Source organism: Pithys albifrons, chromosome 20, assembly GCF_047495875.1.
Source record: "Pithys albifrons albifrons isolate INPA30051 chromosome 20, PitAlb_v1, whole genome shotgun sequence".
NCBI classification, from domain to species: domain Eukaryota; kingdom Metazoa; phylum Chordata; class Aves; order Passeriformes; family Thamnophilidae; genus Pithys; species Pithys albifrons.
The window spans coordinates 13270239-13290488 of NC_092477.1; the positions used below are offsets into that span (position 1 = coordinate 13270239).

The following is a 20250-nucleotide window of genomic DNA, read 5'->3' on the forward strand; positions in this document are numbered from 1 at the left end:
TGGCACATTCTGTAACTGTGGGCCACATGGTTCCCTGAGCTCTAGAGGGGGGGTATGCTCAGCAAACCCTATTGCAAAACTCCTGGGCTGTGTGCACCAAAGTCTGAGAGCTCCTCTTCCTACTTGCCTCAGTTAAGATGCTCACAAGCAAACTTGTGCTTGACAGTCATCCATAATTTTTGACACATTTTCTGATGTCTGGTAGTCTTTTCCAACTTTGTGTCAGTAATTTTATTTGACTGTGCCTTCTTGACAGTGCTGTTGTTTTAGTGTATTGCCCATATCAGACAGGAACCCAGGAGGAACCCCTGACACTTCTGTGCAAAGTGTGATACAGAGAACACAGAGACTAAAGCAGGAAAAGCGTGACTCTTTTGCATCTTTCTGCTACAATCTAACAGTGGCAACCTGTGAGGAGATGGTATTACAATTGCTAGAAAAACAGATGACATTTATTTTCTGCACTCTGAGTGACCTGTACATCAGTACCTGTTGCACCAAAACAAAAGACCACATCCACCATAAGCAGTAGCCTGCTTCATTAAGAAAGGTGTTGGAACAGTAACATTTTGCCCCAGGCACATTCTAGAATCTGTGCTGATTTGGTGTAAGCACTATCTCCATGGACTAGGGGAAAACAGCTTACCAGGAGAAATGGAAAAAACTCAAGTGCTTCCAAAAGCCTCTGGGTTTGGTACAGGATAGTTACTAACTGGCCTGATGGTTCTGCAGAGTTGTGCTGCTTGGGCTGTGCCTCCCTGAGGGGAGCAGAGTTGTCCTCCTACCCAGGTCTGTCCTGTCTTGTGCTGGCTACTTTGGTTTGGCCAACACCAGAGCTCAGGGATTGAGGCAGGTGAATGTCCAGGTAAGACCTCAGCAAAACCAATGGAAGCACTTCCCTCCACCATCCTGGAGACCTTGTCCCAGGCCTCCTCTGCTATTACTTGTCATTTTCCTTTCCTGGGGCTGCACTGGATGTGACAAGGACAGCTTTGCTCCTGAGGCAGGACACTCAAGGTAGAGCTCTGAGTGCTTACACGACAGTTTTAGTACATGACCAAAGGTACTGACAGATCGAAAAGAGATGAATCAGGGGTTTTAAAGAGGTACAGAGAGTGCCCAATGTGCTCTGCTTAATGAATTCTTGAAGCAGTGTTCAGGAGGGTATGTGAGGCCCCTTGGTTGCAGACACTCTGGGGGAGGAGAGGCATGGCAGCAGAGGATGGACATGTGCTCTCCTTCCATAGACCCCTGGGCAGGCGGCTGGGAAGGGCTGGAAGTCCCTCAACCTCCCCATGCCCCTTCTCCACATGTTGCAACCATTTCAGAGACAAAAATGAGTAAGATCTTTTCATGCAAACAGGAAAAATTCTGAAGATATTCTATTTCTCTAAAAGTATTCAGAAAATGAATAAAAAGAGTAAAAGGATGGTTTTGAAAAGCCTCTAAAACTCCAGCCTTTTTTACAGTGCATTACTACACACACATTGTGCTTGTGGTCCTCCAGTGTCAATCAGTCAATGCAACTGGCAAACAAATCAATGCTTTACAGTTGTAATTACCCAAATGTTCTACACTTAGTGTATAAATATTAAATCCTCGTAAATAATCTTGTCAGATATATTTGATTTCAACTGTATTGTATTGTTGTTAAATGAAATGAACACTCAATTTATTCGCCTTGCAGTTCCATTGTTCAGCTTTATTTTGATTTCTTTCAAAAGACAAAGAGAAAAGCACATCCATCCTATGCAGCAGGCTACAGCCAAAACAAATGCACATCAAATAAGTTTATTTAAGCAGATGTGCTCATAAAATGTTAACAAGATGCCAAATAATTACAGGAAAAGGCTAAAGTCCGACTCATATGGAGTCCAAAGGTTTGAATTCTATTTAAGACAGAGATCAAATAAAATACTCACTGACAGTGTAACACCAACTCTTCCATCAGCAGTGATGCAGCCATTATTTTCAAGGCCAATAAACTTTAATGTGCCAGTGGAGTTGTATTCAAATCACATAAAACACCTGACCACAGAACATGCAGAATATACTAAAATGGGATTTATTGTTCAAAATACCATCCTAGGGCAGATTTGTTTATTCCCACTCCCATTTTGACATGGGGACTAAGTTGCTTATGACATGATGTTGCTTCAAATGTTGGTGTTTCTCCTCCAGAGAAAAACACATCCTTATTCTTTGTAAACTGATGGTCTTTGTTTACCTAAACCAGCCCACCATCAGCATCAGGTGTTGCAGATCCCTTGGGATCCCACATGAATCAGCCAGCTGATGGACCTTTGGCTCCCTGGATGTGACCTGCAAGGGTCTTGGTGACATGAATGCAGTCCAGGATAATCGGGGAGAAGGCTGAGGCCTTGAGGAGGGGGTGGCTGCAGGGCTTGGGCTGCCTGTGCTGCTTGTCCTCCCTGCACGTTAGTACTGCTGGTTAGCAGTGCTGGTTCATTCTTCTTCACTCTTGTGCAGAGGGTGCCCTAATATTTAGTGTAAGCTTAAGAGCCAAAGAGGTTCTTTGCACTGAAAGTCTCTGGGCTCTAAATAAATGACTTGTTCTCTCTTTGTGTCCATGCCTTACCTATGGAAAGGGTTTGAATACTCTCCCCTTGGCAGAGCTCAGCTCTCCTCTCCCACGGTCCGCAGGTGCCATCAGAGCCTGGCAGAGCAGCACATGCTCTCATGGGCACAGAAAGGAGGAGACCCCGGTGTCCCCCTGCTTGTGGGTGTGTTGGGATGTGAGGTGCCTGAGGCTGGGAGGGGACAGAATCTCTGCTAAAGCCAGAAGCCTGCCCCGGGACTGCAGCTGTTAATGTTGGTTCTGGCCCCATGGTCCTGTCTCCTCTCAGTCTGTGTAGAATCCACATGGGATGCTCAGCGGGGTGAAGTTTGGCTTTTCCCTGCACACAGGCACATCCTGAGCAATGCTTTGAGGTTAAGAAAGTTCTTTCTTTTTCTGCCTGCAAATTAAACTTTACAAATATGACCAGAAAGGATCCTCTGCTTTAGCCACTGGGAATGAAAATAAAGGGTAGTTTAAGATCCCATGCTTTTAAACTGCTCTTTTGAGCTCTGATGCACTTTGAGCACCTTGGCTTAGTGCTGCTGGAACCAGCTTCCCCCTGATGATTATTTTATTCTTATTATTTCACTAACAACAAGCAGTGTTCCTGCCTCCACCTGCTGGAGATCTGCGGGTCTTGCTGTGTCATGCAAGAGAAATTTGGGTAACATCTTCCTTTTCCTTCCAAATTATGGATCCAGCAGATATGATTTGCATGTAGTAGTGTTTGTAAACACTCCAGGTTGGTGTTGCAGGATGGTGACTAGAAAGTATGTGTCGGCAGATGCTTCTTTTTACGTATTTCACTGTAGTGAAACCAGGGCTGAAATTCAGCCTCACTTTGTTTGTTTGTTTGTTTTTAAGATGCCTACCTGATTCTAGCTCACTTTAGAGTGTATAAACAAGCTTTAAAATGTTTTCCCCGGACACTATCAGGATTAGAACTGCAGTTTCAGAGGTGAACATCCTGTAATTAATACAGCATGCCAATCAAATCCCATCAGTGAAACACATTTCATTAATATTTGCTTTTTTACTGATAGGCACATTATAAACTTTTTAACCGTTCACATCTGTGTCTCATAGAACAACTGTAACTGTAATTAAAATGCTATTTTTTCCAAGGTAATTGTATTTTAGAAACACACATTCTTGCTGGTGGACACAGTGTTTTCAACTCTGTGTCTCAGAGCACCGAAAGCTTTGTTTAGCACCAAGCATTCTATGTGTCTTTCACCTGCCACAAGGAAACAAAATGTTACCCTGAAAATTCCTCTTCATCTTTACCATGTTTTGCCTTTCGTACCTCCTGCTCTGGCAGAAGAAATGCTTTCGGACGTCACAATGAAATGCTAACGTGCAATGTTTCTTTGTGGAACTGAGCTTGAAAATTCAAGGTCTTATCGGCTTCACAACTGTCTTTTCATGTTTAACAGAAGCATTTTAATATTTTACCAATAACTTCTATCGATATATCTTACGAAATATTTTAATATATCTTACTAATTAACCACACATTTTCTTAGCATCTTTGACTGCACAAAGGCAGGGAATAGATTCGCTCGCATAAAAGGTGTCAGAAACGAAATTCTGAAGGCACTACAGGCTGTTGGTGTGTGCTGGTGGCTGGGAATCAGCTCAGGGAGGAACCTTGCCCTCCGTGTGCTCTGCGTGGAGATTGCTCCGTGCGAGAGAGGGAACCTGAGTGTGTGACCCCTCATCCTTCACTTCACTAACTTCCACAGCTAAGGAAAACATGACGTGGAAGTCCCTTTGACGGGCTGCACTGGCCTCCAGAGTAATCTTAGACCCTGTCAATATGAAAAAGCATCAAGATATTCGGTCTTCCCCTACGTTTATGAGAATGGGTTTATTCCTTGACACTAGTAAAAATGAAGACCCAGGTGCTGGTGTGCTGTTGATATTTAAGTGTCTGAGCTCAGTGTCTGCCCCAGCAGATCGCGGCTCCGCCGTCCGGAGCGAGACCGGAGCTGCCCTGGGGTCCCGCTCGCCGGCCGGGGCTGTGCAGCGCGGGAGCCTCCACAGGGGGAAGACACCGCGAGAGGGGCAGGCCGGCTGTGTCCTGCCTTTCCTTCTGTTAATTCCCCTTCCGAGCCCCCAGGGCCCCGAGCCCGGAGCGGTGCAGGGTGCAGAGCGGGACTGGTCCCGGTGCGGGGCTCGCCTACGACCATCGAGCGGAGCCCCTGCGCTGCCTCGATCGCACTGCTGCAGCCAGAATCAGGAGTGTAAATGCATTTATCGATCAGTTTATATGACGGGCTGTTTGGGGTCGGGGCTTGGTTTTTTTTTTTGTTTTCTAAAGCAGACTTAAGCAACGATGCACGCTGAGCACGCGCGGAACTCGTTCTACGTGGGCAAGTGACAGAACAAATCGGAGTTTGTACTCTGGAACTCGCTGCTTTCAAAGCATAAGGTCATCACCGGGGAGGTGGGAGGTGGTATGCTGACCCCGAGCTTTCAGGTGACTGAGACTGCAAACGAATGAGTTCACAATTGCAGGGGTCACATCGAAAATCACACTTTGAAGTTCTCCATCCACTGTTTTTCTCTCTGTATGGTCTCTTTTCACCCAGTTCGGTCTACCAGTCTGTGGTAGATGTGACTGTTTCGGTGGGCATGTGTCGGATAACCTGGTGTTCCTGGTGAACACCGTTCCTTGTGTGTTACACAAAGGTTGAATGTCAGAAATACCCAGGGAATGTCTGCGGGAAGAGCAAAGGCGAGACTGGACGAGGAGCAGGGACCCAGTTCCGTAGCCCTCTGACTCTTTCTCCCCGTTTTTCACACAGGGTTACGACACACCAAAACCTCTCGACTGAGGCAGAATCGGGCACTGAGACTCCAGTGAAAACCATGCAGGTCCCTCGTTTTGAGAGGAGCAACTCTGTGTTGCAGGGAGGGGTGTAAGATGGGGTCATCTGTCCTTGACTAACTGAGGCTGAGGTGAAAGTACGTATTGTCCGTGATAACCTCTGAGCCGCGGAGTCAGAGGGGTTCTTCCAGGAAAACAACTTGGGTTTTCTCGTCAATCTGGTGCTACAGCTGAGTTTATATAAATTTAAGTTTCTAAATAAATAGAAACAGTAAGCAGTAAGTTTGTGTTATTGATAAGGAGAGGGAAAAAATAACCGTGTTCCTCCATGCCCTCCGTCATGGGACAGAAACGGGACAGGAGTGCGGGCAGCAGAGAGAGCAGCGGGAGCGGGGCGATGGGAGCCCTCTCCTCCCAGAGCCCTCGAAGGGCTGCTCCAGGTTTCGCCTTGCCAGCACCCAGCATGTCAGATAACGTAGACAACGCAAAATACGGCAAGAGGACAAGGAAACTCTGTCAGGAGAGCCTGCAGCCTCTCGTGCATCTCTCGAGCGATCAGCTGGCAGCAGGTGAGGAATCCCACGCTGGGACTTTCATCACACACCGCTCGGCGTGACAAGCCGCCAGACGCGTGGTGCTGGAGAAAAGGAGGGTCTGAGGGAAGCGGGGCAAGAGCAGCTCCTGGACGAGTTGGCTCGTCGAGGGAGTGGGACGGCCTCCCCGGCTACCCCTCAGCCTCTCTTGGGGCTTGTTCAGCGTTATCCCGCTTTCCGTGCGGCACGCAGGGTGCAGCGTTTTGTTTCTCTCTTCTACCGCATGTACTTGGAGTTCCAAAGCAAATCCTTCCACCCCTGCATTCCTCAATGACAGCGCAATGATCGCTAATACAAACCAGAGCAGAGCGCTCCGCTCAGGGCAGCGCTGCTTATTCGCGCGGCTTCTGATATTTTCCATTTTAAGTGATGGTTTTGTACTGACAAAGACACCTCTGGAGAGCCCCAGCTGCCACTGCAACGCCGTCACCCCCGACTGCCGCTCCTGCTGTTCGCATCTTAACGTTAAAAGCGACGCCGTCTGTAGACAGAGCCCTCTCCTCTCTTCTCGTTCCCTCTTCCTACCAAATGCGTTATTTTTCATGTCTCTCTTCAAGAAGCGCCAAGGTAGCGACGCTTCGTGGGTGTGCCAAGGGCGCGACGTTGAAGCGGTGTCTGCGTGGTCCTGCCTGGCACACGCACCACGCCGGCCCCACGCGGGGCTCAGGGCGGCCCCAGCGGGGGAAGGAGAGAGGCTCAGGGCGGCAGCGGCCCGCGCTCCCCTAGGCACGGCGTGGGGAAACATTAGTCATACGGAGAGGCCTCTCAGCACCAAGAGGAAACGATTTCTCGTTGTTACAATTTCTTTCCCTGAAAATCGAGTTATATTTAAGTTCCTCCTTTAAACCTACAGAAATGACTTCGCATCGCCTGGGAAAAGCAGAGGAGAGGCCAGCTCCCTCCGCCTCCAAGGAGCTGGCTCCTCTGACGGGAACCCCCTTCCATCCGGCGAGCGGTCCAGCCGCCCGAGCGCTCCCGCCGCCGCGCCGGTCTGATGGCCCCCAGCACCACTTGGCACGAGCATCCCGCCCGGGCCGGGAGCAGGCCATGCTGCTCGGGGAGCGGGGGGTCCCGCGGGTCCCGGGATCCTGCTGGGCAGCCTGGCGCTGCCGCCGCACCGCCGAAGCGCTGCCGCGCGTTCCGCGCTGCCGCCCGCCCAGCTCCGTGCGCTCGCCGGTCCCCGCGGACAGCCCCTGTGCCCCGCCCGGGCTGCTCCACGCACCTGACAATTCTCGGGAGAAAAAGCGGAAGGCCGGAGTGGCCTCGTCCTTTCCCGTCCCTCCGTCGCACCGCTCCGCTCACGCCCGCGCGGGAATCGCGGCTTTTCCGAGCTGGTGCTTTGCGGGAGCGCATCCCGCCGGCAGCGACAGTCCCGGGACAGGCAGCGGTCCTGGGGGGCTCCTGGCGTCTGCCCGCGCTCCTGGGGCACCTGCCGTGTGGCAACGCGGGAGAGGCCGCCGAGGCGGGCACGGCTTCTGCCGCGCCGGCCCAGCCCTTTCCCCTGGAGCGATGGGGCTCCGCCAGATCCCCGGGGACGCCTCGGGGGCTGTCGAACCCCACGACCTCGGCAGGGTCCCCAAGGGCCCTTGTGGGCCGCTCTGGCCGGCGGGGCTGGTGCAGAGGCCCCGCAGATGAAAGGCTGCGCTCGCAGGCGTGCCCCGCGCCGGCAGGTCCTGTCCCCCCCGCAGCTCCCCGCGGGTGCACATGTCAGAGTTCACAGACCTGGCTGCTGCCTTTTACAACACTGAGCTGTAAAAGAGCGGATATTAAACCCGTATAATGGATCCAGCTCCAAGGAGAGGTTAAATTTCCCAGTGTAACGAAGGTATTTGCCCTGAACTGGGAAAAGACATCCCACTTACACCCCCACCCCAGCACCCTGGGCTGGGAAACTCGCGGGGCCGTCAGAGACTGGCGGTAAACTCTGCCCCCGGCCTCGCACCTGGCATCGGTTGCCGCGGGGACACATGTGCGCCACACACTGCTGCCAGACAGGGCTCGGCCCGCGCGCCCCGTCGGGTTCCTGCCCACGGGAACCCCTGGAGGGCGAGCGGCCGGAGCGAGAATGCTTCCGTTCGGTCCGAGTCGGGCGTGACTGGCGTCCGCCACTGCTGTCATGAGGCTTTTGCCGCCTGCCCGCACCGCCGGACCGTGCGGCTCAGGGCAGGTGAGGGACAGAGCTGCGCCGGTACACGGGCCGGGAGACACGGGGACCTGGTGAGGCCGAGGCGCAGCCTGCACCGCAGGTGCAGCCCCTGCGCGTCGCGCCCGGCGACGTGCGAGCCGCGGGGACAGCGCGGAGCCGCCCGGCGCCGCAGGAGAGGCCTGGCGGCGGAGCGGCTCCGCGGCGGAGTAGCGCGACCCCGCGGGGCCTTGGTGCCGGGTCGGGTCCTGCGGCTCCCTCGGGCGGGGGGGAGCTCGAGATCTCCATGCCCTGAGGCCGCCCGGCCGGGCGCTCAGCCGGCTGAGGGGATGCGAAGCTTAAGCCTGTCTACCGCCCTGACCTCAAAAATCTATTTAGGGAAGATGAAGGCGCATGCAAATGCGTGGCGCCTCCTCGCCTGTGCCTTTAATCATGGTAAATTGGCTCCCGTTCCTGCAGGCCCCCCGAAAAGGCGCACGGCGGCACTGCGCCGCGGCGGGGCTGGGACTCCCAGCGCCGCGCAGCACCCGCTGCTCCCCGGGGCTTTCCGGCTTCTCGGCGCGGCTCCGCCGCCCTGCCCGATCCGCCTCTCTCAGCAATTTTCCTACCCAAATGCCGCCGTGACGGGAACAGCGCGCAGAGATAGCATCGGGCGGCCTATATCAAAGAGATCCTACTTAATTAAAACACCGGCTCGGTACTCGACGGTTTTCACGCGGCGTGGCCTCCGACCGCGTTCTGCCGGATACCGTCGGCTCCACCTTCCCCATCAGCCGCCCTGGCTGGCCCCGGCCCAGTCCCGGTCACTGGCCCGGTCACCAGCTCCGTGAGGCTGTCGGGCTAGCAGGAACCCTTCCCAAACCTGGGGCGCAGCCGGTCGGTGGACGGGCCAGTCCAAAGTGGGTCGGCTGCGGGGCACGTGAAGGCTCCGCGTGGTTCATGAAGCATTTGTTTGCGCTACTGAGCAAGAGCCCGATAATTTATTGTTATTGTTATTAGTAACTACACTTCGCAGCTCGTTCACATCCATCCTTCCGAGGGGTGGAGCGCGGGCTGGATCCGTTGCCGCCGTGCGTGGCCGGGGCTCCTCCCGGGCCGGAGCCGCTCTGCCGTGGCTACCGAGCCAGTGGGGCCAGGTGGTAGGACTGCCCCGCACGACAGCGGCCGGGGACAGAGCCCGGCGACGAGGAGGCCCAGGGCGGCGACTGCCGCCCCCGGAGTCTCAGTCGGAGCTGTGGGCTGCAGAGCCGGTCTGGGGAGCTCCCGGTTCTGGGGACTATGGCGAGTCCGCCAGAGGGGAGTCCGCCGGTCTCCATGCCGGTGCCGAACCTGGGCAGCTGTCCGTTGTGCCGCCGGCCCGGTGCCCCGGCGCTCCCCGAGTGCTCCTGCCACGGGCGTTTTTCCGTGCGCCAACGCTTTGGCGTTCGGCTGGCCAGCGGGGAAGGACGGCGTTCCGGAGGGCAGCGACTTGCAGGTTCCAGCTGTGGGTGGAGAAAAACAGAACAAAGTGAGCCGGTGGCCCCCAGCTGTCCCGGGGTTCTCCCCAGCGTCCCGCCGCCGAGGTGCTGCAGAGCTGGGGCCGGCGGCCGCGCACGATGAGGAGGGAGGCCGATCCGCCCCGCCCAGGGCCGGGAAGCGCCGCCGTCTCCGCGCTGGGCAGCACACGGGCCGGTCGACCCCGTTCCCCTTTGCCCGCTCCCCCCGGCCCCGCCGCTCGCCCCGGCTGACCCCGCGGAGCTCCGGCCGTGCCGCCGCGCGCCGGCAGGGGGCAGGCTGCTCCCGGCCCCGCCGCACCGGGCACCGGGCCCGCAGAGCCGGGGCAGCCCCGCCGGGCAGCGCCGCCGCAGCCTCCCCGCACGGACACCCCCGCGTGCGCCGATCCAGCCGCGCACCTCGCGGGTCAGCCCGCGCAGCATGGCCCGACCGCACGGCCCGCACCACACCGCAGCCTGCGGAGCGCCGGGCACCCCGCGGATCGCGCCCACGTCACCGCGGGAGCGGGCGGTGCACGTCGGTACCGGGAATAATCCGCGCGCTAGCAGCCGAGAATACACGCGTTTGGGCAGAGATGGGGCCGCACGCGCTTTGCGGCAGCCAGAGAGCACAGACACGCACCCGCCGGCCCCGCACGCTTTCGCGGAGAAGGTCCGGCGCCAGCCTGCCCTCGTGCCGAGACGCCCGCGGTCCCCCCGCGTCATGTGCGGTTCTGTCCCGCACGCGGCCGGGGTTCCGCTGACCCCCCCGCAGCACCGGGTACCCGCGTGCGTGTGCACCGGGGCGGCACCGACGGGCGAGGAGCGGGGACCAGGCTGCGCGTCCCGGAGGCCCGCGGGAGAGTCGGTGCAGCGGGCTCGACCCCTGTTCGTTAAACCGATGCTTTCTTCCTCTTGCGGGAAGGGCAGGATTGAGACTGGCTGCGTTTCTTGTTCGACTTTCAAAATTAACCCAAAACAAGGGGATATGTCTTGCAAATAAATGGAGAATTCGAAGGAAGCCTCTGGGAGCGGGGGCTGCGTTAGTCTGGTTTGGGTTTATTTCTGCGATGGTTTTGCGCGTGGGTGTTTTAATTGCATTTTGTTTTTCGTTAAAAGCATCATATAAACCGATATGACGCCTCATTGAATTGTTCTCAGGGCAGGAGCAGGGATAACAATTATCCGACGCAGTGTTCGTACACACACAGCAAGAAGCAATTTGGTGTGATATTTGCGAGTAAAAGCCCATGAACAAAGCTGGAATTACTGCTACGGCTGCGGGGCTGGGGGATCCCGTTCTGCTTCCCAGTCCCGTCACTCAGAGCTGCATTTTGGTTGGGTTTGGATTTTCTTTTTTTCGTTCTTTTTTATAACGAGAATTTACGAAAACTCCTACAGAAACAGGGGCTCTAATTTTCCTCGCAGCTGTAGAAGATAATTTGATGGAAGCCCTGTGTGATGGAGAACTCTGAATCCTTAAGAGAAAATAGGAAAGGAATATAAAAAATTAATGTGAACAAGCAGCTTTTTCACTGCTGATTGAACTCTGAAATTTTAGCAGCCTTTATCTTGATCTCGGAATTAAATAATCATATTTTATTTTTTCAGCATTAGCGACAAAGATTTTCAGATTTGTACTCTCCAGAACAAAAACCAAATAAGCTCTATTACTGAAAACCCTTTCTAAAATATTTAACTAAAACCAAGTCACGAATTTCTTTCAGAGATTTTTGCTTACGAAAACGGCACAAAAAGTGGCTTTATTTTAAGATCCGTAAAACAAAAGCATTAAGTAATTCAGGTTAACACTTGTCCTGCTTATTAAGTATCAATATTTTGGGAGCATTACAAAATAAACTCCTTTCTTCGGCAGGGTCATGGCACACATTAAGAATCTCCGCATGGAATCCTTTCTGGATTTTCATTTCCTCAGATTTAGATTGTTAACGGTATCGGAAAGAAAAAAAAAAGAACCAAAACAAAACACAACTCCCCGTAAAAAAAAAAAAAAAACAAAACCGAAAGAGGAGGTGGCGGCTTGGGTCCGGCGCTCCGTGAGCACGGGCAGGCCGGTGAGGTTCGCTTTTCCCGTCGGTTTTGTTTCCTCAGAGGGAATCCCCGCGCGATGAGTTCGGACAGGGCTGTCCCGCACACACACAGGGTGCGAACACTCGCACCGCGCTCTGCACCGAGCCCCTTCGCGGCCAAACGCGTTAGTGGCCAACCCGAGCGGGCAGCTCTGCCACAGGAGCGGGCGCGAGGGCGCGGGCGCGGAATCGCAGCCGCGGAACCACCCGCAGCTCTCAAGCCGCTGCTCCGTCCGAGCTCTCCCGCCGGCAGCCCTTCAGACAAGGGCAGGAGCGGCGCAACCCCCCGCGCCCCTTCTCGCATCCCCTCCGGGGCCGGTCGCGTCGCCGCCGTCCGCGGGACGCAGCCGGATCCCCTCCGGGGCCGAGCACCCCGAAGGAGGGTCCGCCGCCACCTGCCCGCGGCTCGGCGCTGGACGCGCGCTGCTACCTACCCCGGACAGGGCAGGAGCCAGAAGCCGCCGTCGGACCGGGAGCGGTGCGGGGCGCGGACCGGGGAGAGGAGCAGCCGGGGCCCCGCTCCGCCGTCACCCTCGGCCAAGATCATTCTCCCCCTCCCTGGCCCGCGGGGGCTCGCCGCGGGGGCCAGCCCTGGGCCCGCGTTGCCCACGCCTCTCAGCCGCCCCCGGGGTGCGCAGAGCCCCGCGCCCCGGGCGCCGCCGCGCGTCGGGGGCCGCGGGGGCCCGGCGGGGCCAGGGCACTATTTGACGTCGAGCAGACGGATCACCGCGGCGCAGCGATACGGCGCGCACCAATGGAGTTCAAATGTCAGCAAGTTTGAGGAGGGGTGAGGCGCCGGGGGGTGTGTTCCTCCGCCGCGGCCCCTGCTCTAAACGGCGCGGCTCCTCGGGCCGCCGCACGGCTCAGGGGCTGGGAGAGCCGGGAGCTCCGCGCCCCGCCCGGCCTGCCGCGCCCGCGCTCCGCCCGGCCCTGCCCGCCCCAGGAGGGTCCTCCGCGCCGCGCAGGGCGTGTGTCTGGCGCTGCCGGCAAGCAGGTGACACCGCGGCTGCCCGGCGCCGTGTGCGCGGCATGTGCGCGCCCGTGTAGCGGGGCGGCTCCATGGGCGGCGGCTCAGGCTCCTGCCTCTGCCCCCCGTCTCTGGAAGCCCGGGCAGGAAACGCTCCTCATGTCTCCCAGATAAAAATAAAAGCGACTCCCTCCTCCCGGCCGCAGAGTGTCCCCGCGCCCGGCCCGACGCGGGGCTGAGCTGGCCCCGCCGCCGGGCAGCGCCTCGCCCCGCCGTCCAGAGCGCCGGGCCGCGCCGCCGCCCATGGACATCGCGACGGGCCCCGAGTCCTTGGAGAGGTGCTTCCCGCGGGGCCCGCCGGACTGCGCCAAGATGCTGGACGGCATTAAAATGGAAGACCACCCCCTGCGTTCGGGGCCGGCCACACTAGGAGTGCTGCTGGGTGAGTTGCCGGTCCTTTCTCGGCTACGCCGAAAGCGGCCCCGCGCTCCGCTCGCTCCCCGGCGCTGCGGTCCGAGGGGCCCGGGCTAATGTGGGCTGTAGCCGCTCAGCCCCGTACCGGCGCCGGGCGCGGGACTGTCTCCGCGTGTGTGGGGCGCGGTGCCGGCGGCAGCCGTCGAGCTCGGTGTCGCCGAGCGGCTGGGCCGGGCGGGCTGGGCTTCCCGGGACTGAGGCTGAGAAGTGGGGCCGGGCCGTGTCGGGACTGGGAGCGGGGCCGGTCGGGGCCAGGGCCGGCGCCTAACGCCGCCTTCTGCCGTTGCAGGGTCGGAGTGCCAGCACCAGGCCGTCTGCGAGGGCTGTCAGCGGCCCATCTCGGACCGGTTCCTGATGAGGGTGAACGAGTCCTCCTGGCACGAAGAGTGCCTACAGTGTGCCGCGTGCCAGCAGGCGCTCACCACCAGCTGCTACTTCCGGGACCGCAAGCTCTACTGCAAGCAGGACTACCAACAGTAAGGGCGCGGGGGGCGGCGGGGGTCCCACCGGGGCAGCCCGGTCCGACCCGGGGTGCGCTGCGGGCTCTAAGCGCGTTCCCGATCGGGCTGAGCCTGGCGGAGCGGAGCAGCCCCGCGCCGGGGCCCGCGGCTACGGGGTGGCGGCTCCGGTGAGCCGGGAGCCCGGCGCAAGCGGCGCGGCGGGCACAGATGGGACCGAAGACACCAAGCCGCGGCGCCCGACCCGGCTAGGGCGCTGCCCTCCCGCCCCGGGCCCGCTGCGGTCCGGACCCTGCGACACTGTCGGAGGGGACGGCGGTGGGGCGGCCCGGTCCCGGCTGCGCAGGCAGCGCCGCTCTCGGAGCCGCCCCGCGGCACCCTCCTGCCCGAGGCGAGCCCCGTCCCGCCGCTGCCCGCTGTCCCGGAGCCGCCCCGGGAGGCCCGAGGCCAGCTCGATCCGCGGAGCGCCTGATGTCACTGCCCGGCCGCGGGACTGCGGGCTCTGCGGGGCCGTCGGTGGCTGCCGCGGACTGGCCCGGCGGAGGGGCCGTCGGGAGCGGTGGGAGCACGGCGGGGCTCGGCCGAGGGACCGGGCAGCAGAGGGAAGAGCCGGGCGCTGAGCTCGGCGCTGGCCCCGGCGCTGCCCTCGCTCTCTGTTATTCCGGCTTTATCCCCAAATGTCAGGCGCTGTCGGGAGCGACCCCCGCCGCGTCGCGGCCCCGCGCGGGGACAGAGCCCGGCTCCGCGCCGGGCCGCCCTCCCCAGCAGAAGCCCACTTCATGCTTGTCACCGAAATTGAGGATCCTTTTTGTGCCGGGACGGGGGCGAACATGGGCACTTCAATCACTAGGACATAATATGGCTCTGCTAGAAGTCTGGCAACAAACAAAGAACAACAACTATTGGTTTGCATCAACTTTTGTCAGGCATTCAGCAGGCTTCCAGAAAGGCCTGAAGTAGCTTAGTGGCAACAATGTGCATTTCATAGCTACAGCATGAAAATCCATCTCCATGGAAACGAGTAGTAAATGCTAACATGACATGCTGAGTATAAATATTGTGAGGGTTATAACTCTTGTATAAATGGCCCAGATAAATGTCCCCCTGTTTAGGAAATACAACAAAACACGTTATTTCATGCCACAGCCCTCACCAACTCCCAGAGATTCCTCCACGGTCTGGGCACTGCACATGGGAATAACCCGGAGCTTGCCCGTGGGTTGCCTCGATCCTGGCCCTTCCAAGGCCGGGGCCACGGCACCATCGGGTTTTCTCGTGCCCCGTGCAGGGAACACGTCCACAGACTTCACCTTGTGCTCCTGCAAAAAATAAACCACCCCGTGATAGCTGTAGTTGTAGATCAGTGAAACTTCTGCCTTTGTAGGTAGCAACAACTTAAATATTTTTGCTAATTAGGAAAGAGTTTAGAACAGTCTTCAGGCTACCTAAAAAAGCGTTATTTGACAATGTAAGTATTTACATTAATTGCAAACAAATGTACCCTCAAAGTCTCATCTTTAGTTTCTGTAAAATAAAGGATCGCAACACAAAAAGCAAGACCAGAGAATATTGTTTTGTAAAACCAAAAATACTTTTCCTGACTGAAAATAGAAATGTTACTGGTTCAGAACTTCCCATATTATCAAAGGTGTCCAGTTGTAGAGGGGGGGAAACGGGGTAACCAGGCTGCTGAACAATAAAAAGATATCAACATGTTGGCCTTTGTTGAATCCCAGCACCTAGTGTGACATGACATGGTGCCCCGCTGTGTGTGCCCCCGAGGACTGACAGCGGCAGCGGTTCACGGGAAGGGGAGGGGAGACACGGTAAATCAGAATTTGTTTTCTCTGGGATTTTATTAGCCCAAAAGAGCAAACGTGAAACTATGCTGACAGAGATTGTGCACCCTTTCAGACTTGGAGAAATACTCGTTTATGGTAGCTAGAAGATAAAAATCGCTGTCCACCCGTGTGAGTGGCTCTGGGCTGTTGCAGTGCAGCGGGTCAGTTTTTGTCCGTCAGACCGCGGGGGCGAAGCCGTGAGTGAGCTGTGCGAGCGGGCACAGCCACAGTCCCGTGCTGGGACACTTGGACGGAAAAAGCCCGTGTGTTCAGTGAGCGTTCCTGGGGGTAGTGAGATGGAATAGGATCGGTACGGAGGAAGACAGGGATCAGTAATATCAGATGCTTTTTGTTATCCTGAGTTCTATTTACAGTTCTCGGGAGGGATGGGGGTGGGGAAGCGAGGGGGGAGGGGGGGAAGGGGGGGGAGAATAAAGTTTACTTAAATATCTCAGTTCCTGAAAATTGCTTTAAATAGATTTTGCTGTACGTATTAATGTAATTTTAAAGGTCAGATTTCTCCAGAACTCCCAGGACTATAATCAAGCGCTGTGTGTATATCTTTGGGAAACTGGTGTCTCATCTTTCTAATGAAAGCAAGCTTCTGATGGGTCAGATATCAGACCTTACACCTTTCCCTGGGTCAGGAATGATTGCTGCCCATCCTTGGATGAGGGCATTTCACATTAGGGGGAAGGGTGAAAACAGTTTTTCTTTTTCTTTGCATTTTTTTTCCAATAAAAATGCTGGCTGCGTGAAGCTACCCTTATGCTTGGAATGTTAGAATAAATCCTGGGGGAGGTGGATTAGTGGCCCAAGCCCGGTTTGAAGTAGTCAGAGGTGCCTGATAAAGGTAATTTATTACAAAAATATCATTAGTATGTCAGTAGGACAAGCGGGGCATGTATTTTGGTCTCTCTTAAAAGAAGGAATTCAACACATGAGTACATCTTGATGTTTTGAGTTAATGCAAAGTACTTATTTTGCTAAAATTTAAGATTTTGAGGGTCAGGTGCATTCGATGGCAAGGATTTTAAGCGAAAAAGCCCAGAGCAGTAAAATGGAACGAGGGAGGCTGGCTCTCGCAAGCCCAAGTCAGACAAAATCTCTTTGATTTTAATGAGAGCTTTACCAAATTGCTGCACACTTGGAACCTTGCACTTAACATAGTTTTGTGTTTTTTTTGTTTTGGTTTTTGGTGTTTTTTTTTTTTTTTGAGAACGTTTTTTTCCGATAAACTGAAACCTTTAGAATTAATGTTTTTCAAAAATAGAAGGCTTGAGGTAGTTGTATTTTGGTTCTTAAATTAATTTGTGTATTGTACCATTCATAGTAGTGATTCATGCTAAAAAATAGTATTTATAAATACTACATTTCCTTCCCATTTGTATATTTCCATTTTTTTGTGATTGTGCTTTTCTGGTTTGTTTTTCTCTCACTGCTCAGTGTTACATAACGATTTGCCCTAGTTATTGCTGATAGTACAAAAATACATGAGAAATAACTGTTTCAGGTTACGTATTTCATGTATAAGCAATGCTTATAACGTCTAGAATCATATATTCCACTTCTAGCTTTGGAAATAAAAGTTGTAAAAGAGGTTTTTATTCAAGGGACCAGATAGTAAACGCTCAGAGTTGCTATTTGGTAATTTTTCATTAATGCATTCTAAGTTTTGCTTTGGGTGGGAAAGATAAATATTCAGGTTTTTGGTCTTTTAAATGTGAGAGGCATTGTTTTAGCATCGCTTTTGGGTGCTATTAGAAAAGACCCACGATGTATTTCTGGTATGTTTTTGTACTGTTCTTCATCTTTGAGTCCTTTCTTGTCGTGGACTGGGCTTGTTTTTGCTGTACAGTCAGCACGGAGCAGCACGTCCTTCACAGGAAGGAAAGAAAACCCCACGAAGCCTCCGTGCTGTGGGGAAACCTTCCCCTCTCCAGATTTTGGGAATGCTTTCACGTGAGCGTAACATTGAGGCTGATGTTTGCCAGTTGAGTTGTGGTTTATATTCAAAATACAGCAAAAGCTTCTCTTCACTGAGCATCTCTTGGTTTTGTGACTTATTTTTCTCGCAGACCACGGTCTGTGGAATGTGGCAGGAGCCCGGTGCAGGAGTTGCTCCCGGATTCTGCTGCATTCGGCTGCCCGGATTCAGAGCGGGCAAGGCAATCTGCTACCAACAGGATTTGGTTTGTTTTCAGTTTTCCTGTTTTATTTTTACCCGAGGAGCACCATTGCTGTGCCGCTCCTGGGTGCAGTTGTGCAGCACCGTGAGCTCGGCAGAGCCGCTGAGGAGCTGGGGCTCCCTCCAGCTGCCCTTGCCTTATGCCGGACGGCCACTGGTGCTTGTACGCGGGTCACCAGGAGACAGCACAGAAACCGGGTGAAACTTAGAGACAGGAGTAGCCTAAGCACATGCCCTGGACATGGAGTAATGATTAAAGTTATGTCATCCACTAAAAATGCTTTTAAAAGTCGCTGAAAGACTCTGGCACTTTTGCTGGAAATCCCTCCAGCCCCGCAGCATCAGTCACATCAGCCCCATCAAAAATCCACTGCACGGTCAGGCTTTCGTGGCACCTCGAAATAGTCCCCAAAGCGGGAGTGTTGAGGAAATGTGTCTGTTATTCCAGGCGGTGACGTCAGCAGAGTGGCCGTGCTGGGGCCGAGCCCCCGCTGGTCCCCCGGGCCGGGGGGCTCCGTCCCCGCGGTGGGAGCGGCCGGGCCCCCGCGGCAGCTCCGGGCACGGCCACCCGCTGGGCTGCTGAGAGCTGGCAGGGGGCTGCGACGGGGCGTGTTTCCAGAATTTGGGGAGACATTTTGGTTTTCTGCTGCAATCACGGTAACACTACACAAAATAATTGCAAGGAAAAGATGGGATTTGCAGGGATCCCTGGCAGAAAACAAAAGGAAGGATCATTGTGCAATGTAGGTAATATGCAATTAAATTAACAGGAGTATAATTTATAATACTTTGCTACTAATCTGAGGAAAAAAACCCTGTAGATGTGAAATACACTGCAAAATTTTTTTTCACTGAGTATTGAAATAAATAGGAATATTTTGTATTCTGTTTAGAAGTCAGGCCTGTTATTTTTTGGCCTACACTTTTGAAATAGTTCAAAGGCATACATCACCTTTCCAACTATCAATAGTATATCATGATAAAACAGCTGGATTATAATGTCTCTTCTTAGATTATTAGTGTATTTCGATGGTAAAAATATACCCCTCTCACTTCCCTCTGTTGTGGAGCAGCCTGTAAAGTCTGGTACATCCTGAAGTTCTCACTGCTCTGGTGAACCTGAAAGTGGAGGGTGACAGATTTAGTAATGGGAGAGGCTCTTCATTTGGGCAGATATCTGGGCAGAAATATTCAGGAGGAAAAGGAGTACACTTTTCATAATGCAGCTGTGGTTTTTGTTTTTCATTCCAGACAAAATTTGGATTTATACTAAATTCACTACTTCTTGTGGTAACAGGAATTGATTTAATTTTATTTAATATCTCCTTTTGGAATGGTGAGTGCAGCAGATAGAGGGAGTGATTAGAGGAGGCCTGAGCCCCTGTGTGCCTGGTGTGGAGGCCAGTGGGAAGTTCGGGAGGTTTCGGTGCGGGAGGAGCGACCGGGGCCCTCCTGGCTGTAATGAAACACTCGACAGAGTCCCTGTGCCAGCAGTCGCGCTGGGGCCCACGGAGGGACACGCACAGGCAACCTCAGCACCCACAGATTTCTGCTAGTGTGGTTCAGGGGGCTGGACTCGGGGGGAGAGAGGGGTCAGTAAATTCTTCATGTTTGTTGTCACTGCCAGGCAGAGCAGGAGGGTCTGTGTCTGTGTGCCATGCATGGAGCTCCCTGTGCTGCGTGCTTGTGGCAGTCTGGGGAGAGAATGGAGTGTAAATATAACAGCAACATTTCATGGCAAAATTAGAAAGGGATTTTCTACAGCTTGGACTGGCTTGGACTATGCCATGAGTTGCATCAAATGCAGAGCTAGGAAAAGGCTGTGAATTTTAAACCCCAGCAAGATGGGAAAAGGCCATTGCTGTGTCCTCTGTAGAGGTGTATGAGGGCAAATAACAGACTTGCAGAAAAAACGGGAAAATGCTTCTCTTTGCCTACAGTTTTTTTCCCTACATGATAAGTCATGTTATTGTTCGAGTCAAGTAAGAAACAAGCAAGTAAATAAAACTGTAAAGCGACTCAGAGAGCAATCTCCAGTAAAAGTAAACAAAGCAGGTATTTCTCTGGGATGGTTTGGTGTGGTAGGAAGGGGTTTTGGCATGATTTGGGATGATTACCTTACTCACAAGGCAAAGATTGACTCGAGATGACAGTTTCTTGTTCATTGCAAAACATAAGACTGCCACGTTTGTTTTAAAACAAAGGACAGAGTTAGCTGTAAGTAACAATGTGTTACGAGCCCCAACAGCCAAGTCTGCAGCAGCAAAAGAATGGAACTAGAGGAGTTACTTTGGAGTTAAATTGGTGCAATTAGGAACAGAAATTTCCTTTCTCCGGGTGAACTGGAATAACTAAATGAAGTCGGCAGGAAGTTTTCATCAAATATCCACCTTGCGGACTGTGTAGTTGTGTTATACTGTAGCCAAAGCTATGAATGAAAACTGATCTTTTAGTTAAATAAGTATGACAATTTAGCAGAGGTATTTTCTCAGTTACAATATTTTATAAAATGTGACAGAGAGGTAAGATCATTTTGCAGCAGTGGAAGCCTTAACAGCACCAGTAGCATTTGGGCAGGAGACGTTGCTTTTCTCTATTAATAACTAAGTA

General features: G+C 54.3%; 2 protein-coding genes across 2 annotated transcripts in view; one reads left to right on the forward strand and one right to left on the reverse strand.

The window, feature by feature from the left end:
* Positions 1 to 9265: 9265 nt before the first annotated feature.
* On the reverse strand, positions 9266 to 10348 carry LOC139681369 (uncharacterized). The gene is made up of 2 exons (XM_071574718.1): positions 10043 to 10348; positions 9266 to 9631 (listed from the first exon to the last, which is right to left on the reverse strand). The coding sequence occupies exons 1-2, from the start codon at positions 10346 to 10348 to the stop codon at positions 9266 to 9268; spliced, it is 672 nt and encodes a 223-aa protein (XP_071430819.1).
* A 2239-nt stretch (positions 10349 to 12587) lies between these two features.
* The window catches only part of LMX1B (LIM homeobox transcription factor 1 beta), an 87112-nt gene continuing 79449 nt past the window's right edge, over positions 12588 to 20250 (forward strand). Inside the window, exons 1-2 of the mRNA XM_071574593.1 lie at positions 12588 to 13121; positions 13443 to 13629. Of these exons, the coding sequence (XP_071430694.1) occupies positions 12983 to 13121; positions 13443 to 13629 (326 nt within the window). The 5' untranslated portion in view covers positions 12588 to 12982. The remainder of the gene's footprint in view (positions 13122 to 13442; positions 13630 to 20250) is intronic.